This window comes from Homarus americanus, unplaced genomic scaffold (assembly GCF_018991925.1).
Source record: "Homarus americanus isolate GMGI-L3 unplaced genomic scaffold, GMGI_Hamer_2.0 scaffold42643, whole genome shotgun sequence".
Classification (NCBI taxonomy): domain Eukaryota; kingdom Metazoa; phylum Arthropoda; class Malacostraca; order Decapoda; family Nephropidae; genus Homarus; species Homarus americanus.
Window position 1 is genome coordinate 1,599,347 of NW_024747582.1, and position 20,850 is coordinate 1,620,196.

Sequence of the window (20,850 nt, forward strand, 5' to 3'; positions counted from 1 at the left end):
CCACACACACACACACAACACCACACAACACACACAACACCACCACAACACCACCAACAAGATAAGAGAAGAGAGGAAAGGGGAGAAAGAGGAAAGGAATGGAAAAGAAAGGGGGGAGAGGAGAGAGAGCAGGTGGGGGGGGAGAGGGATAGGAGACAGACAGACAGACAGGGAAGAAAGTGACGATCACAGACACTCGGAAAAAGACCCCAGTAAGGCCGGTCAAATACTTTATATATCTACTACTCTCTAAAAATATATTCAGGCCATGAGGACTGGCAGCTGGTGGAGGGCTAGGGGGCTGGTGAGGGCGAGGGGCTGGTGGAGGGGCTAGAGGGCTGGGTGAGGCTAGGGCTGGTGTGAGGGCTAGGGGCTGGTGTTGAGGACAGGGGGCTGGTGAGAGCTAGGGGGCTGAGTGTGAGGGCTAGGGGCTGGTGTGAGGCTAGGGGGCTGGTGGAGGCCAGGGGGCTGGGTGAAGGCCAGGGGCCTGGTGTGAGGGCCAGGGGGCTGGTGTGAGGCTAGGGGGCTGTGAGGCTAGGGGCTGGTGGAGGGGCTAGGGGCTGGTGTGAGGGCTAGGCTGGTGAGGGCTAGGGGCTGGTGTGGTGGCCAGGGGCTGTGTGAGGCCAGGGCTGGCGTGAGGCTGTTAGGGGCTGGTGAGGGCCAGGGGCTGGTGAGGGCCAGGATGGTGTGAGGGCTGGGAACAGATGGGGGGGTCACTGGCGATGGAGGAGGTGGGTCACTGAGAATCCGGTTCCTGAGTTTAAGAATGGCGGGAGGAGAGTTTTGAGTGGGCGAAAAGGCTACTTTAAGGTGTACCCACATGCCTGGCTGGCTGGCTAACACACACACCTACCTACACCCATCCTCCATACATACATAAATAAATACACACACAACACTCTTCCCATACATACATACCTACACCGTTCCCATTCACACACACTTACACCCACCCCATAACCTCCTACACCAATACACTGACAAGAAGAGGTGATGTAGCCTACCTTGAGGTTATGTTCAGCAGCGAGGTCATCAAAGAGTTGCTCGGTCTCCTGGTGGTGAGTCTTGTCCAGGAAGAAGATGCCTGTAGCGTAGCGTCCAGGCTCAGGCAACGACACTCCATGCCCTCCCGTCAACAACAACAACAACAATGACTGTCAACAACAACAACAATGACTGTCAACACAATAACAACAATGTGTCAACAAAAACAATGAAACATATCGTATTAAAAACCCATTGAATCTTGTATAATCGCGAGAATTTCAAAGTCTTAAGTCATCGTCCCTGGCGTTGTCGTCGTCCTCACTGCCGTCGTCCCCGCGGCTAAGCCGTCGTCCCTGGGCGTTGTCGTCGCCCGCGTTGTCGTCGCAAGGGCGTTGCCTCGCGCCTGGCAAGTGTCGTCGTCCCCGCGTTAAGCCGTCGTCCCTGCGCGTTGTCGTCGTCCCGCGTTAAGTCGTCGTCCCAAGGGGTTAAGTCATCGTCCCTGGCGTTGTCATCGTCCTGCGTTGTCATCGTCCCCAAGGGTTAAGTCATCGTCCCCATGGGGTTAAGTCATCGTCCCCAAAGGGCTTAAGTCATCGTCCCCAAGGGTTAAGTCATCGTCCCTGGGCGTTGTCATCGTGCCCGGCGTGAAGTTATCGTCCCCAAGGGTTAGTCATCGTCCTGCAAGTTAAGGTTATCGTACCCTAACCTAACCCAGATGATTTTATTTGTATACAGTTAAAACCTCCATATAACGGACTTCTCTCGCCATATAATCCGTTAAATGGGGGTTCACATCTAACGGACCCTCGATATAACGGACCTTTCCTCTGTTATAGTCTCTTAAGTAGAGGTTGCATATTAAACAAACCCTCGTTATAATGGACTTTCATCTCTATTCAGTTCGTTAAATGGAGGTTCCACATCTAACGGACCCTCGATACAACGGACTCTCCTCAGTTATAATCCGTTATATCGAGGTTTTACTGTTCAAGGCGCAATTTAATCAACACACAGTAAGCATAATAAACCTTACCTCTAACAACAAATTCTCCCGTCGTCAGAATCTCCGCCACCCCAACAGTATTCATTAGATCAACGAAGTGTGATTTTCATGCACCATACATATCAATGTCTTGCACAAGGTAATACTGATGTTGCAATAAAACTGAGTTAGTAAGCTGGTCTCAGGGTGATAGTGTACGTGTGAGATGAGCAGCCTTATTAACTTGACTGGTGGTTACTAGTTGTGACAAGAGCAATAACATTATAATATAGAAGACAGTATATCAGAAAGTCAATTATCACGAGAGAGAGAGAGAGAGAGAGAGAGAGAGAGAGAGAGAGAGGCTACCATGTCCCTCCCCTCCTAGACACAACATCACTACAAATATTCCAACACGGAGCGAAGAATCATACGTGAGCTAAATTGTTTCTATTACCCAGGTAGACTGAGAACCTTAGGGCAGATCTCTTCAGACAAGACACAATAGAGCGGATCTCAGGCATACAATATACCTGACCTGACCTGACATGACCTTATCCTGTCCTAACATGACCTGACCTGATAGATTTTTTGTGGTGTCACGCGTCACCAACACGAGATGGGACAACTTCAATCTCGCCAAGGTGTTATGGAGGACGAATATAAGGAGATACTTCTTTACAGTGTGGCCATTAGGTATACTAGTGTGTAGGAGCAGCGAGGCTACCATTATCCATGAACAACTACGCTGGACTGACCATGTTACCCACACGGGCGACAGTTACTTTACAGTCACCTAACGAATAGTAAACGTAACGCTGGCAGGCAACTGAAAGGGTATAAGGATAGTCTTAAGATAAACCTGAAAAAAGTGCCAAATCGACCCCCTCACCTGGGAGACGATTACTCCACACCGTAACGCTTGGAGGAGCACCACGAGAAGGTGTCAATACTTTCGAGTTAGCCCGACTGTATAACGAGGCAGACGAGCGCCAACGCCGGAAAGACGCTTCCGCCACCCCTCCCGCACTAGATGTAGCCCTCCACATGTGCAACATCTGTGATCGACCCTGCGGGTCCCGTATCGGCCTCTTTAGTCACCTCAGAACTCGCCAACGAAGGTGACATCCTTAATAACTCATATCGTTGTATCAGAGCTGGATGATCGTCATACTCGATTCCGAGTGACAGCAAAGCAGTAGTGTGTGTGTGTGTGTGTGTGTGTTTCAAAAGACTAAACACCGAGTAATAATGTTGACCGTCACTGTATAAACTGGCTCCTGCATGACCACAACAAGGGAAGACCAGCAGTCACTGACCTACACTCACAACTACCCTACCCTACCGTGACCTACCCTAAACACCAACCCTACCCTGACAACTACCACAATCCTGACCACTGGGCTGGGTTAGGTTGACTTTCCCCCCCAATAGATTCGGGTGTGAGGAGGCCACGTCACCAACATCACCACCAGGGCAAAAACCTCCTGAAAGTGAGTGTTAGTTGGCTGGAGGAGGAGACCACCACTAAAATGGACATGCAAATGTTGCCAAGCAGGTGAAAGTGAGGGGGTGGGGGTGAGGGGAGGTGGGGGTGGGGGGGTGAGGGGTAGAGGTGGTGGAGGGGTGAGGGGGTAGAGATGAGGGGGTGGGGGTGGGGAGGGGGTAGAGGAGGGTGGGGGAGTGGGGGGAGGGGTGGAGGGGTGAGGTGGGTGGGGGAGTGAGGGGTGGAGGGTGGGTAGAGGTGTAAACAGTGAGCATGTAAGAATGCATCGGGACAAGGTGAGCCAGCAACACCACCTGACTCAACTGCTGAACTGATTCTCGCTCACCAACTAGACGGCAGGACATGACCAGTTGCTGTGGCAAATATGCTGAGTGGATGAATGAATGAGAAAAAGAAGCAGAGAATGAGAGAATGAAAGAGAAGTGAGAAATAAAAAATAAAAGAGAGAGAGAGAGAGAGAGAGAGAGAGAGAGAGAGAGAGTGTATGTGTTTGTTTAGGGATGTGTGGAGACCATGACCTCAGAGGCTTATGTCTGAGATGGGCTTTAACATAGACGTGCTGTGCGTGTGCGTGTGCGTGCGTGTGCGTGCGTGCGTATTCCCCCCATTACCAAGAATCATTTCCCTGGTAGATCGAACAAATTATTTCCCTATCAGCACTAAAGACTTGTGATGACCACTGGTGACTCACACTAACCCAACATTTGTTATAGATCTTGATGTTGACTTACAAGACATCCCATTAACCTTGATCTATCTAGTAATCCATGTAACACAATCCGGTTTATCCAATACTGAGTTATCCACCTTACACACCCGCACCTCCCTACCAAATTTTAACTCGCCATATTTAAACTGGAAATAAATACATATAAACATACACCGAGTTGTAACTTAAGGCAGCAGCTTCATAAGGTGGCCATCATGGAAGAGGAGAGAGAGAGAGAGGAGAGAGAGAGAGAGTCAAAATTAGCAACACAGTGAAAATCTTATCATATGCAGTGATGGGGTGGGTGGGGAGGATGGTGGGTGGGGGAGAGGGATGGTGGGGTAGGGAGGATGGTGGAGTGGGGAGGGGGACGGTGGAGTGGGGAGGGGATTGGGGTGAAGAGGGGGGATGGGAGGTGGGAAGGAGGGGTGGAGGGAGATGAAGGTTGAGAAAGAAACCCGGTGGGGTGGGGAGAGTGGGGTGGGGGGAAGGTGGGGTGGAGGTAGGGAGGAGTAGGGAAGGGTGGTGGTGGAGGGGACAACCAATGTAAACACGACACTGCATCCAAAACGTGTCACGACCCAGTAACTGCAGGGCTGCCAACTTACACGATAATTAAAAAACACTATCTTCACTACTAACAAACCGTGCTATCATGCAGCCGCTCGTAGGTGACCTTAAATGGAATGGACGTCTGGAAGCTGGGGGCTACACACGCACTCACACCTCAAACCACACTCACTCACACTCAAACCACGCACGGACGCACGCAACGACTCACACGTACAGGCACATATACATACTAAAACACATCCACTTAAAACACAGACAGACACAGAGACAGACAGAGACAGACAGACAGACAGACAGACAGACAGACACACACACACACACACACTTTCACTCAGACTCTTGGCGCCAATGAGTACAATGCCCCCAGAGATAACATTACCACGCACAGTACACGACCTGAGTACTAACCTCTTCAACTTGTACTAAGAACTGTAATCAACTGTAATCAACTTCACTAAGGTAGGTCAGTGACTCAGCCACTTGAATACCTGCGACATACAGGGTTATGATGTCCTAGTTACTGTGGTAGTTTCTTATTGTTATTGGAATTATTCTTGTCATTAACTACAAGTGCCATTAATAGGAGTGCCAGTAACAACACCAAGCAAAAGTGCCATTAATAGGAGTGCCAGTAACAACAACAGTGCCATTAATAGGTGCCAGTAATAACAGTGCCATTAATAGGAGTGCCAGTAACAACAACAGTGCCATTAATAGATGCCAGTAATAACAGTGCCATTAATAGGAGTGCCAGTAACAACAACAGTGCCATTACAAGAGTGCTAACAACAGTGCCATTAATAGGAGTGCCAGTAACAACAACAGTGCCATTAAAAAACAAACAAAAACAACAGGCCATTAATAGAGTGCAAAATAACAGCATTAATAGGAGGCCAGTAACAAAATGCCATTAATAGAGTGCCAGAACAACAAAACAATAGGAGTGCCAGTAACAACAACAGTGCCATTAATAGGAGTGCCAGTAACAACAACAGTGCCATTAATAGGAGTGCCAGTAACAACAACAGTGCCATTAATAGGAGTGCCAGTAACAACAACAGTGCCATTAATAGGAGGGCCAGTAACAACAACAGTGCCAGTAACAATAGGAGTGCCAGTAACAACAACAGTGCCATTAATAGGAGTGCCAGTAACAACAACAGTGCCAGCAATATGAACAGTAACTCAAACAACTATCTTTTCTCGGAGGGGTTAACTTTCCAGTAGATTGACTAAAACCTAATCCAACCCCACCTAACCCAACCCAACCCCACACCACCCAACCCAAACGTAACCAAACCAGGAGAGGTCCTTAAACGTCCAATAACCTCAGTCGTCATAAAAATAAAAAGATATGGTTTATCTTCAACTACCTACGTCTTGGTGTTACCTGTAAATACTGAAGACCCGAGTAATACAAAGAGAGAGAGAGAGAGAGAGAGAAAAGCCACATAACTAAAGAGAAACACACAACTAAGCCCCAGGTAAGCCAGATACGAGACCACGTGAACACTCCCCAGGCACCACGTGGCTTAACACACACAGTGCCAAGACTAGACCGGTGGCACCCTAGACACCATCCCGGAAGCTGTGAGGAGACAAGAGGTCGAATAACATCAATGTCTATCATTCTATCTATACTTTGGGGATAATAGACGTCATTCTATTAATATTCGGGGATAATAGACGTCATTCTATTAATATTCGGGGATAATAGACGTCATTCTATTAATATTCGAGGATTATGGAGGTCATTCTATTAATATTCGGGGATAATAGACGCCATTCTATTAATATTCGGGGATAATAGACGTCATTCTATTAATATTCGAGGATTATGGAGGTCATTCTATTAATATTCGGGGATAATAGACGTCATTCTATTAATACTCAGGGATAATAGACAAATGGTTACGATAACACAGTAAATGGGTAGAACTCGACAATATCAAGTGAGAGTTGCCAAGTGAGGTCAAGACAGGTCAACTTTTACTATTACAGCTGGAGGGCAGAGCAGTGTAGTGCCTTTATTTTATACCGACTGGCACACTTGGCACCTCACGCGATCCACACACACTTGGCACCTCACGCGATCCACACACACACACACACAAGCGCCTCATTTTTTCCTCTCATACTCAGATCCTCCCTCACCATGTACCCCCTCCCCCTCCCCCCCACACACAAACCTTAATCCCAAAACTAAACAAAAATACAACTATACATTCTCGACCCTTCACTTCTACCTGAGGGAAACTGAGGAGTGAGGTGGGACGGGACGGGACGGGACGGGACGGGACGGGACGGTAAAGCCACACCCACCACTATATATGCCCCACCACTCGACAGCCCAAAATAAAACTCACCCACACTGCTACTTATACACAAACACCTTCAGTACACACAAGAAGTTACTGTTACTTTGTCCTGTTACTGTTCCTTCATAGACCTGTACTGTATTCTATATGTTGATGTAGTGTTTATTATTATTATTATTATTATTATTTATTATTTTTAACCTTATTTATATTATTATTTATTATTATTATTGTATTATTTATATTATTATTTTATTATTATTATTTACTATTATTATTATTATTATTATTATTATTATCAGTGTTAATGATGGTAACATTAACTCTACCTGGTGTTAAAAGACTGTACAGTACGTGTAGCCTCAGACTCTACCCTAAACAGCTCAGGTGCTAAAGAGTTAAAGATGAACAGTACATTTAGTAAAGTTAACACCTAACACTGTAGTACGGTTCAGGGCTAGCATTGTCTATAGTGTGTGTGTGTGTGTGTGTGTGTGTGTGTGTGAGTGAGTGAGTGTGTGTGAGTGTGTGAGTGTGTGTGTGTGTGCCCAATACTCTGTCTGGCTTGGGCAGTCTTCTATCTCCATGGTATTTGGGTATAGGTCTAGGGTTTGGGGTGGGAGGCAAGGGGGGTGGTGGGAGGTAAGGGGGTGGTGGGAGGTAAGGGGGATGGTGGGAGGTAAGGGGGGAGGGGAGGTGGGAGGTAAGGGGGTCAACAGTGGCACCCCAACAACACTACCAGACAACACATGTAATACACCAAGCAACACACATTCTCCTTTTTCCAATTGGTGAAAATATGAATCTTTCTGAACTATGTCACCCCAGACCCCTAACAACCAATTACCCTCGTAACTGGTACAGCCAAAGTGTAGATTGATGGAGTTTAGTGATTTAGTCCATCTTTGTGTCGTTTCAGATATAGATGAGATATTTTCACTTGATAAGAATGGGATTACCTGAAGATCAAATACCCCAGAGATTAATCCACCTGATAACATCTTAATCCTAATCTAGCACCCCCCCCCCTCCAGGTAGGATTAGGGTTTTAATCATTAGGTGAAATTAACTTAGTGTTAAATTCTCAGGTGAAATTAACTTAGGGGGTTAATTCTCAGGTGAATTACTGGAAGCAATCATTTCAAACTCTATTCGAAATCACCTGGAGAAGCACCGATTGATCAATGATTCCCAGCATGGCTTCACAAGCGGACGTTCTTGCCTAACTAATCTATTAACATTCTTTTCATCAGTTTTTGAATCAGTGGACGAGGGGCACAATTATGATGTGGTATATCTCGACTTTAGCAAAGCCTTCGACAGAGTCCCCCACGAAAGACTAATTAGAAAGGTAGAAGCTCATGGCATCAAAGGTGGCATCCTTAAATGGATTAGGGCGTGGTTACAGGACAGAAAACAGCGAGTGAGCATTAACGGCACTAAGTCCCATTGGAGCAACGTCACAAGTGGAGTTCCCCAAGGCTCAGTACTTGGACCATTATTGTTTATTATATACATAAACGACATAGATATCGGCATAGACAGCAACATAAGTAAATTTGCTGATGATACTAAAATAGGACGTGTTATCAAATCTGACGAGGACTCGGCAAAACTACAGGAGGATCTAAACAAATTTTTCGAATGGTCTGAAAAATGGCAGATGACATTCAACATCGACAAATGTAAAGTACTCAGTATAGGAAATGTAAACAGGGAAACCAGATACCAGATGAACAACGATGCCATAGAGAAATCCGACTGCGAGAGAGATTTAGGAGTAATGATAAGTAGGAACCTTAAGCCAAGTAAACAATGTGTTTTTGCTCGTAACAAGGCTAATAAAGTACTTGGGTTCATACAAAGGAGTGTTAGTTACAAGACTAGCGAGGTCATCCTAAAACTGTATCTTGCTCTTGTGAGACCACACCTGGATTACGCAGTTCAGTTCTGGTCACCGTATTACAGAATGGATATAGAATCCTTGGAAAGAATTCAGAGGAGAATGACAAGACTAATCCCGGGCATTAGGAACCTTGAGTATAGAGACAGGTTAAAGCATCTTAATCTGCACTCCCTTGAGAGACGTAGAGCGAGGGGCGACCTGATAGAGGTGTATAAGTGGAAGGCAGGGCTAAACAAAGGGGACATTACAAAGGTACTCAAATTATCCAACCAGGAGCGAACTCGTAACAATGGTTTTAAATTGGACAAATTTAGATTTAGGCGTGAAATAGGTAAACACTGGTTTGGAAACAGAGTAGTGGATGAATGGAACAAGTTACCAAATATCATCATTAACTCGAATACGCTGAATTAGCTTCAAACAGGTTGATGCTCATATGAGCAATAGGGTTGGTGTAAACGGGACTGCCCAGTATGGGCCAATAGGCCCGCTGCAGTTTCCTCCATTCTTATGTTCTTATGTTATGTAACTTAGGTGTTAAATTCTCAGGTGAAATTAACTTAGTGTTAAATTCTCAGGTGAAATTAACTTAGGGTGTTAAATTCTCAGGTGAAATTAACTTAGGGTGTTAATTCAGGTGAAATTAACTTAGGGTGTTAAATTCTCAGGTGAAATTAACTTAGGGGGTTAAATTCTCAGGTGAAATTAACTTAGGGTGTTAAATTCTCAGGTGAAATTAACTTAGGGTGTTAAATTCTCAGGTGACATTAACTAGGGTGCCTAATCTTCAGGTGATCTAAAGTCTCGTATGTAAGCTAGTTGAAGTCGGGTTAGGTGAGGTTAGGCGAGATGAGGTGAGGTTAGGCGAGATGAGGTTAGGTTAGGCGAGGTAAAATTGGGTTAGGTTGAGGTGAAGTGAGGAAAGTTACCGGGAATAATGAGGAAACACCAGCTAGAGGCGCCGCCATCACCCAGGGGCCAGACAGGTGGGGTGAACTTCCTGGAAACAGCCCAGAGGAGAGCCAGCGCCTGGGGTGATGTGCTGGCCCGCCGGTGACTATGAGTGTGTGTGTGTGTGTGTGTGTGTGTGTGTGTAATAATAATTAACGGTTTATTGAAAGAGCTTGGCAGCCAGAAGGCTGAGTGTGTGTGTGACTGTGTGTGACTGTGTGTGTGTGACTGTGTGTGTGTGTGTGTGTGAGTGTGTTAAGACCTTGTGAGCAGTAGTGAGGACTCCGGGTGACCGACCCCACCACACACACCTCCAGGTATTCCTGCGCTCTCTCTCTCTCCCTCTATCTATATATCTATCTATATATCTATCTATATATATCTATCTATATCTATCTATCTATATCTATCTATCTATCTATATCTATCTATCTGTCTGTCTGTGTGTGTATCTATCTGTCGTTACCCTCACACTCTACCTGCACTATAATGTATGGGGAGGGGCTGAAACACACACACACACACACACACACACACACACACACACACACACACACACCATGCTTCTCGCCCTCCCTGAGATGTGATCAGCTCATACAAGTTCCATCTGATCTGCCCCAGAAACCTGTATGTGTGTGTGATCAGCGTACTCATGAATGCACTATACAGATCTTCCTCCAACACTGACTAGACATCAAAGAAGAGGAGCAGGAGGAGCTGGAGGAGGAGCTGGAGGAGGAGGAGGAGAAGGAGGAGGAGCTGGAGGAGGAGATGGAGGAGCAGGAGGAGGAGGAGGAGGAGGAGGAGGAGGAGGAGGTGGAGCAGGAGGTGGAGGTGGAGCAGGAGGAGGTGGAGCAGCAGGAGGTGGAGCAGGAGGTGGAGGTGGAGCAGGTGGAGCAGGAGGACATCACACGTAACTCCTCTAAGAAACTCAATATTTCCCTAAACTCTTACACCAAGTTCCCGGATTAACATTGGGAACTTAACTCATAATCAAGTTGTTTTTCCCCGTTTTCCCGGTAGTGTGGGAACCCTGATATATTATTACATTATCATCAGGTAGAAGAATGACCACCCCAGCTTATATCACCTGAAGAATGACCACCCCAGCTTATATCACCTGAAGAATGACCACAACAGCTTATATCACCTGAAGAATGACCACCCCAGCTTATATCACCTGAAGAATGACCACCCCAGCTTATATCACCTGAAGAATGACCACAACAGCTTATATCACCTGAAGAATGACCACCCCAGCTTATATCACCTGAAGAATGACCACCCCAGCTTATATCACCTGAAGAATGACCACAACAGCTTATATCACCTGAAGAATGACCACAACAGCTTATATCACCTGAAGAATGACCACAACAGCTTATATCACCTGAAGAATGACCACAACAGCTTATATCACCTGAAGAATGACCACCCCAGCTTATATCACCTGAAGAATGACCACCCTGACGCTAACCTAATCTATGGTAACAATGTATCCTAACTTAACCTAAGCTATCTTAACCTAACCTAACCTAATCTAATCTGTTTTAATCTAATCTATGGTAATCTAGGTTGGCTAATCCTAGATGCATTACATTAATACATCGCCTCTCAATATGTGGTTTTAATGTCAACAAATTAATTCAGGAAAATTAAATCGTTGATAAGATAACATGAGGTGTGTGCGCGCGCGTGTGTGTGTGTGTGTGTGTGTGTGTGTGTGTGTGTCGAAGCCGGATGAGCGAACAATGAAACGGGTCAGGTGAACACGACCTTAACACATGAGGACTCACCTGGGGGGTCACCTGAAGAACGTCTACCCCAGATTATTTCACCTTATTTAACCACCAAAACCTAACCTAACCCACCCAATATAGTATTAGGGGGGTTAATCTTCAGGTGATCCGACAAGAACTTTCCAACACACACAGACACACTTAAGTACAGGTTACTTCACACACTCATACAGTCATGCATGAATATCAAGGCATCATTCTACACTATCTATAATCCTCAAGGCATCATTCTACACTACCTATAATCCTCAAGGCATCATTCTACACCACCTATAATCCTCAAGGCATCATTCTACACCACCTATAATCCTCAAGGCATCATTCTACACTATCTATAATCCTCAAGGCATCATTCTACACCACCTATAATCCTCAAGGCATCATTCTACATCACCTATAATTTCTAATGTTTAGGTGACCTGGGCTATGATTACCTGTTAAGAGCACCTATATCACCTACCCTACTTTTGGGCTGATAAGGTGACGTCAGGTGAGTCCCAATCTTACCTGGCAGGTCACAGGTTAGTGATTAGGTTGAGAGGTCTCTACCTGGTGAGGGGCTCTTAGTATAAGTTATTATCTGTTATCCTGGATCCTACTCTGTATTGTGTGTGTGTGTGTGTGTGTGTGTGTGTGTGTGTTTTGGGTTGCAGTGTGTGTGTGTGTGTGTGTGTGTGTGTGTGTGTGTTTGGGTTACGTGTGTGTGTGTGTGTGTGTGTGTTTGTGTGTGTTTGGAGTTACGTGTGTGTGTGTTTGGGTTACGTGTGTGTGTTTGGAGTTACGTGTGTGTGTGTTTGGGTTACGTGTGTGTGTGTGTGTGTGTGTGTGTGTGTGTGTGTGTGTGTGTGTGTGTTTGGGTTACGTGTGTATGTTTGGGTTACGTGTGTGTGTTTGGGTTACGTGTGTGTTTGGGTTACGTGTGTGTGTGTGTGTGTGTGTGTGTGTGTGTGTGTGTGTGTTTGGGTTACGTGTGTGTGTGTGTTTTGGGTTACGTGTGTGTGTTTGGGTTACGTGTGTGTGTTTGGGTTACGTGTGTGTGTGTGTGTGTGTGTGTGTGTGTTTGGGTTACGTGTGTGTGTGTGTTTGGGTTACGTGTGTGTGTTTGGGTTACGTGTGTGTGTGTGTGTGTGTGTGTGTGTGTGTGTGTGTGTGTGTGTTTGGTTACGTGTGTGTGTGTGTTTGGGTTACGTGTGTGTGTTTGGGTTACGTGTGTGTGTTTTGGGTTACGTGTGTGTGTGTGTGTGTGTGTGTTTGGGTTACGTGTGTGTGTGTGTGTGTTTGGGTTACGTGTGTGTGTTTGGGTTACGTGTGTGTGTGTGTTTGGGTTACGTATGTTTGGGTTACGTGTGTGTGTATATGTGTACACTTGGGCTGCATGTGTTAGATTAGTGTGGCTTAAAGTACGCGTTAGGTTAGATTAGATTAGGGTAAGTTAGGTTAGATTAGGTGAGGTAAGGTTAAATTAGGTCTGAGTACAATTGATTAAGTTAGGTTAGAACAGATTTGTCTTGGCTAGGTTAATCGTAGGTTAGGTTAGGTTAGGTTAGGGTGAGGTGAGGTGAGATGCGGTGAGGTGAGGTGTGGTAAGGTAAGGTTAGGTTTGTCTTGGCTAGGTTAATCGTGAAGTTAGGTTTGTCTTAGCTAGGTTAATCTTGAGTTAGAGTTAGGTTTGTCTTGGCTAGAGTTAATCGTAGAGTTAGGTTAGGTTTGTCTTAGCTAGGTTAATCGTAGGATGAGGTTTATGTCTTGGCTTCACAATCAATGGGATTTAGGTTAGGTTTGTCTGGCTAGGTTAATCGTGGAGTTGGGTTTGTCTTGGCTAGGTTAATCTATTAGGTTAGATTAGGTTGTCTTGGCTAGGTTAATCGTAGGTTAGGTTAGGTTTGTCTTGGCTAGGTTAATCGTAGGTTAGGTTTGTCTTGGCTAGGTTAATCGTAGGTTGGAAGTTAGGTTTGTCTTGGCTAGGTAATCTGTGGGTTAGGTTGTCTTGGCTAGGTTAATGTGGGGTTAGGTTAGGTTTGTCTTGGCTAGGTTAATCGTGGGGTTAGGTTAGGTTAGGTTTGTCTTGGCTGGAGTTAGTTAATCGTAGGTTAGGTTTGTCTTGGCTAGGTTAATCTTAGGTTAAATCCATGAGGGGTTAATCTCCACGTGTGTGTGTGTGTGGTGCAATAAGCGTTAACCAAGGACACAACTCTGGCGCAACACACGATTCCCAGAGACATCGCGGTCACTGAGTCGACGTACTGCTTACCCCTGTGTTCTGGGAAGGTAAACTATTGTGTGTGTGTGTGTGTGTGTGTGTGTGTGAGGATGAGTGTTCTAAATGTGATAATACTGACATTGTGTGTGTGTGTGTGTGTGAGAGAGAGACAGAAAAGTAGAGAAAACAGACCTACAGAAAAATACAGAGAGAGAGAGAGAGAGAGAGAGAGAGAGAGAGAATGACGATTTAACAAAATAAATGAATTACCACAAGACCAATACGTGTGTGAGGGTGCCAACAATCAAGTTCCCTCCACTAGTGCGTTTACAGGGGCTCGTCATATAAACATTCCACAAATCATTACCTTTGAGATATTTGTTTTAATATTGTTTACCTTTGAGATATTTGTTTTAATATTGTTTACCTTTGAGATATTTGTTTTAACATTGTTTACCTTTGAGATATGTGTTTTAATATTGTTTACCTTTGATTCCATAGTAGTGTTTACTATTGTTAGTTTCCTTCTGTTAAATGTAAACAAACACAACGTTGCCACACTGCACAACACCTGATGAGCCCCTGTAAACGCACAAGTGGAGGGCATTACTCACAGCTACTACCTACCAAAAACCCGAGATTCATAACACCACATCTTGCCATCATACCTACTGACACGTGGAATAAACGCCCTTGACTGTGGTGGTATTAAAAAGTGGCTATATTTATCACCGGGAACATGGTGCATCCGGTGGCGCACACACACACACACACACACACACACACACGACATAAACAATTGACTTGCATTCGCCTATTTTCCGACGACAGTTTGTGTATAATGAATGACGCTATCAGCTCTCTATGTGTCACGTCTGGTTATAAAAGGCGATAACGCATCCCCATTAGTCTGTCACGTGAACAAGGCAGTGACGTGGTTAGGGTTAAGGGTAGTTAGTATGTGGGAGGGGTGGCATAATGTTAAAGAGGAGAGGGTGGCACAGTGTCAATGGTGGAGAGGGTGGTACAGTGTCTAAGGGGGGAGGGTGCCACAGTATCAAAGGGGTGGCTGGGGTCAATGACAGTAAAGAACAGTGCCAAGTATTCTGACACCCACATTATAACCATGACACTACACTATACCCAATGACTCTCTCTCTCTCTCTCTCTCTCTCTCTCTCTGATCAATACGACAGGTGTTCCAGGAGGCGGCCTAATTATTACAGGTATTTCAGGAAGGTTAAATACAGATGGGGTGACAGTCCCCCAAGAGAACAGAAAGAGGTTACTGCTACCCCTTCGCCCCCTACTTTAACCCCTACCCCCTACTCACCCCTACCCAACCCTCTCACCCGTGCCAGATGGCCCACTCGTGCTTGGGTATTGGCACGGGTGGATAGGAAAGTGCAGTGAACCAGGAGTGCCGTGTGCCCTACCTGGCCAGTGTGTCAGTAATGAGAGGCAGGTAATGATTCTCTCGGGGGCAGAATGCTTTGGGTTCAGTGGCCAGGCAAGTATACACAGTGCCAAGGTAATTCAGGACAGTGCCACAGATTAAAGTGCCAGGTAATTGTACACAGTGCTAAGGTAATTAAGGACAGTGCCACAGATTAAAGTGCCAGGTAATTGTACACAGTGCTAAGGTAATTATGGACAGTGCCACAGAATATAGTGCTAAGCTAATTCCACACAGTATACCTTAGACCACAGTGCCAAAGTAATTCCATACAGTGCCAAGGTAATTCTCCACAGTGCCAGGCAATACTACGCAGTGTCACAGGTTGCATAGTGACATAGTAATGCCAACATGAAGGCTTTGTTATTCACGTCATCAACCAGCCGTCAGTCCTAGCGGGCACTGAGCCAACCACACAATGCAACACAACCAATCAACCAAATTTTCTCCACCCATTTACTTATATAAAGCAAACCACTATCAACCTAACTTTTTCTACCTGTATAATTTGTTAACACAACAACCACAATCAACCTATTTACTTGTACAATTTTGTCATAAGATTTTTAAGAACACCAACATATATTATGGTTATGTTTGACTGGGGTATGTTGGCTGGGGTATGTTGTCAGTGGGTTCTGTGGTAGGTTGTTGTATGTTGGCTGGGGTATGTTGTCAGTGGTTCTGTGGTAGGTTGTTGCTGTTGGCTGCTGCTGCGGTATGTTGTCAGTGGATTCTGTGAGGTTGTTGTATGTTGGCTGCTGTTATGGTATGTTGTCAGTGGTTGTAGGTTGGTGCTGGCGTGTTGTGGTATGTTGGCTGTTATGTGGTATGTTGTCAGTGGGTTCTGTGGTAGGTTGTTGTATGTTGGCTGCTGTTATGTGGTATGTTGTCAGTGGGTTCTGTGGTAGGTTGTTGTATGTTGGCTGCTGTTATGTGGTATGTTGTCCGTGGGTTCTGTGGTAGGTTGTTGTATGTTGGCTGCTGTTATGTGGTATGTTGTCCGGTGATATATCGTTGGAGGTGGTATGTTGCCCTGGGTGTAGTATATCGTTTATGAGGTGTATACATGTTGTATATATTCACTGTTTTTAAGTGAGTGGAGTGTGTGTGTGTAGAGTGGGAAGGGGTTGTAGGAGGAAGGAGGTTGTAGGAGGTAGGAGGCAGGAGTGTAGAGGTTGTAGGAGTGAAGGAGGTCAGGAGTGAAGGAGGTTGTAGGAGGTTGTAGGAGTGTAGGAGGCAGGAGGAGGCAGGAGGTTGTAGGAGTGAAGGAGGTTGTAGGAGTGAAGGAGGTTGTAGGAGGGAATATGTGTAGGAGGAAGGAGGTTGTAGGAGGTTGTAGGAGTGTAGGAGGTTGCAGGAGGTAGGAGGTTGTAGGAGGAAGGAGGTTGTAGGAGTGAAGAGGTTGCAGGGAGTGAAGGAGGTTGTAGGAGTGAAGGAGGTTGTAGGAGTGAAGGAGGCCAGGAGTGAAGGAGGCCAGGAGGTTGTAGGAGGTAGGAGGCAGGAGGTAGGAGGTTGTAGGAGGAAGGAGGTTGTAGGAGGTAGGAGGTTGTAGAGTGAAGGAGGTTGTAGGAGGTTGTAGGAGGAGGTTGTAGGAGTGAAGGAGGTTGTAGGAGTGAAGGAGGTTGTAGGGTGTAGGGAGGTTGTGGGGAGATTGTAGGAGGTTGTAGGGAGTGAAGGAGGTTGTAGGAGTGTAGGGGTTGTAGGAGTGTAGGGAGGTTGTAGGAGGTTGTAGGGAGGGTTGTAGGAGGTTAGCAAGATTGAAGGAGGTTGTAGGGAGTGAAGGAGGTTGTGAGGAGTGAAGGAGGTTGTAGGGTGTAGGAGGTTGTGGGGTGAAGGAGGTTGTAGGAGTGTAGGAGGTTGTAGGGAGGCTGAGGAGGTTGTGGGAGGAGTTGTAGGGTGAAGGAGGTTGTAGGAGTGAAAGAGGTTGTGGGAGGCTGTAGGAGGAGGTTGTAGGGTTGTAGGGTGTAGGGAGGTTGTAGGAGTGTAGGAGGTTGTAGGGTGTGGAGGTTGTAAGGAGTGTAGGAGGTTGTAGGGTGAAGGAGGTTGTAGGAGTGGAAGGAGGTTATGTAGGGTGAAGGAGGTTGTAGGGTGTAGGAGGTTGTAGGAGTGAAGGAGGTTGTAGGGTGTAGGAGGGTTGTAGGGCTGTGGAGGTTGTGGGGTGAAGGAGGTTGTGGGAGTGTAGGGGAGGGTTGTAGGGTGAAGGAGGTTGTAGGAGTGAAGGGGTTGTGGGTGAGAAGGGAGGTTGTAGGAGTGGAAGGAGGTTGTAGGAGTGAAGGAGGTTTATGCAAGGTGAAGGAGGTTGTAGGAGTGAAGGAGGGGTTGTAGGAGTGGAGGTTGTAGGAGTGAAGGAGGTTGTAGGAGTGTGGGAGGTTGTAGGGAGTGAAGGAGGGTTGTGGGAGTGAAGGAGGAGGTTGTGTAGGGTGTGGGAGGTTGTGGGAGGTTGAGGAGGTTGAAGGAGTGAAAGGAGGTTGTAAGGAGGTGTAGGGAGTTGTAGGGTGGAAAGGAGGTTGTAGGGTGAGGGAGGGGCTGTAGGGAGGTTATGGAGGTTGTAGGAGTGAAGGAGGTTGTAGGAGTGAGGAGGTTGTAGGAGTGTAGGGGAGGTTGTAGGAGTGCAGGAGGTTGTAGGAGTGAAGGAGGAGGTTGCAGTGTAGGGAGGTTGTAGGGTGAAGGAGTTATGCAAGATGTGGGGAGGTTGTAGGAGTGTAGGAGGTTGTAGGGGAGGTTGGCAGGGGAGTTGTAGGAGTGAAGGAGGTTGTGGGTGTAGGAGGTTGTGGGAGTGTAGGAGGTTGTAGGAGTGTAGGAGGTTGTAGGAGGTTGTAGGAGGTTGTAGGAGTGGAGGAGGTTGTAGGGTGTGGGGAGGTTGCAGGGTGTAGGAGGTTGTGGGGTGTAGGAGGTTGTAGGAGTGTAGGAGGCTGTGGGAGGTTGTAAGGAGGGTTGTGCAGGGTGTGGGGAGGTTGTAGGGTGTGGAGGTTGTGCAGGGTGTGGGAGGTTGTAGGGTGTAGGGAGGTTGTAGGGGTGAGGGGGTTGTAGGAGGTTGTAGGAGTGAAGGGAGGTTGTAGGGTGTGGGGAGGTTGTAGGAGTGCAGGAGGTTGTGGAGTGTGGGAGGAGGCTGTAGGAGGTTGTGGGGAGGTTGTGGATGTAGGAGGTTGTAGGGAGTGTGGGAGGTTGTAGGAGTGTGGGAGGGTTGTAGGGTGAGGGGTTGGCAAGGTGTGGGGAGGCTGTAGGAGGTTGTAGGAGGTTGTGGGAGTGTAGGAGGTTGTAGGAGTGTAGGAGGTTGTAGGAGTGTAGGAGGTTGTAGGGGTGTGGGAGGTTGTAGGAGTGTGGGAGGTTGGCAGGAGGTTGTGGGAGTGAAGGAGGTTGTGGGGTGTGGAGGTTGTAGGGTGTAGGAGGTTGTGGGTGTAGGAGGCTGGGAGGTTGTAGGAGTGTAGGGAGGTTGTAGGAGTGTAGGAGGTTGTAGGGTGTAGGAGGTTGTGCAAGGGTGTAGGAGGCTGTAGGAGGTTGTAGGGAGGTTGTAGGGTGAAGGGAGGTTGTAGGGTGTGGGAGGGTTGTAGGAGATTGTAGGAGTGTAGGGAGGTTGTAGGGTGTGGGAGGTTGTAGGAGTGAAGGAGGTTGTAGGAGGCTGTAGGGTTGTAGGAGGTTGTGGGGTGAAGGAGGTTGTAGGGTGAAGGAGGTTGGGGAGTGTAGGAGGTTGTAGGAGGTTGTAGGATGTGGAGGTTGTAGGAGGCTGTAGGAGGTTGTAGGAGGTTGTAGGAGTGAAGGAGGTTGTAGGAGTGGAAGGAGGTTGTAGGAGTGTAGGAGGTTGTAGGAGTGTAGGAGGTTGTAGGAGTGAAGGAGGTTGTAGGAGTGAAGGAGGTTGTAGGAGTGAAGGATATTATAAGAGTAAAGCACAACTCCAAAATACAAGACACTTACTGTAGAATATTGCTGTAGAAGGTATGAGGGATGGCGACCATCAGCCCAGCGCCATCACCGGTATCATTGTCGCAGGAACAGGCGCCTCTGTGCTTCATACGTGACGCAAGCCTCTCTGCGTCACGAACAACCTGATGTAAACAAGACCGTGAATTAGTACAGTACAGGTAAATGAGTACAGAATTTACTGTACATGGCTGGCCTATTGAGTACAGAATTTACTGTACATGGCTGGCCTATTGAGTACAAAAATAAGTGTACATGGCTGACTAAATGTACAAAATAAAGTGTACAGTGCATGGCTGATTGTACTAAACTGGCTTAGTCTACTCAAATGAAAGTGTACATAACTTGACCTTGCGTCACACCTTGCCTCACTATGCCATACCGATCTTACACTGCGTCACACCTTGCCTCACCGGTTCACATTACAGAGGGGGTAACTTCAGCCAATGGACCCTGATTAACTAGTATAAATACCAGTATACCGTCCAACATCCCACCACCTAGAGCAGTAGTTGATATTGACAGACAGACAGAGGGAAAACACACAGAGGAGAGAGACAGACAGACAGACAGACAGATAGACATATAGGCGGATATGTATGAGCTCTGTCTCTCGCTGTCTCTGTCTATCTGTTTGTGTGTGTGTGTGTGTGTCTCTCTGTTTGGCTGTGAGTGTCTGTGTCTATCTGTCTGCATGTCTATCTATCTATCTATCTGTCTGCATGTCTATCTATCTATCTGTCTATGTCTGCATGTCTATCTATCTATCTGTCTATGTCTGCATGTCTATCTATCTATCTGTCGATGTCTGCATGTCTATCTATCTATCTGTCTATGTCTGCATGTCTATCTATCTATCTGTCTATGTCTGCATGTCTATCTCCATGTCTGTCTGTCTATCTATGTCACACACAGGGGGTGACCCACATACGACACCTGGGGAGGAAATGCCACAGAGGATGACAAACACCGGGTGACACAGTAACTCCTACTACCATAACACTTGCCTAACTGCGTATATAATTTACTCACTTGACGTAAAAGACAATTGGATTAGATTTTCACTATTATTATTATTATAGACTCTGTGTGTGTGTGTGTGTGTGTGTGTGTGTGTGTGTGAGTGGAGAATGGCAGGTAATGCGGGTTAATTAAGTAGGTTACCTGTGGACATATTTACTCCACACACACATACTTTAAAAACTTCTTAACCTGAACACGACAAACGCACTTACAGCTTCAAAATTAAACTTCGAAAAATGCTTAATGTAATAATAATAAAATAATAATAATAATAATAATAATAATAATAATAATAAACCTGTCACATGTCCCTTAATAAGTCAACAACCATCACCTTACAACCACAACAGTACTCACTAGGTGCCACAACACACTAGGTGGAGGTGTAGGAGGGGGGGGGGCTATTATCTCCAGTACAACCGATAGTAGCCACACGGTGTTTAGAAATTAGGTGGAATCTTTGAAATACGTGTTGTTTTTGAAGGGAGGGAGGAGGGAGGGAGGGAGGGAGGGAGGGA

At 46.4% G+C, this 20,850-nt stretch overlaps 1 protein-coding gene across 2 annotated transcripts in view; it reads right to left on the reverse strand.

Annotated features, from left to right (window-relative positions):
- The window catches only part of LOC121879794 (glutamate synthase [NADH]-like), a 78,668-nt gene that overhangs the window by 37,799 nt on the left and 20,019 nt on the right, over positions 1-20,850 (reverse strand). For both annotated transcript variants that reach the window (XM_042386584.1, XM_042386583.1), the window contains exons 3-5: positions 19,304-19,434; positions 10,505-10,509; positions 1,005-1,126 (exon numbers count right to left, since the gene is read on the reverse strand). In XM_042386584.1, coding sequence (XP_042242518.1) covers positions 1,005-1,126; positions 10,505-10,509; positions 19,304-19,434 — 258 coding nt within the window. The remainder of the gene's footprint in view (positions 1-1,004; positions 1,127-10,504; positions 10,510-19,303; positions 19,435-20,850) is intronic.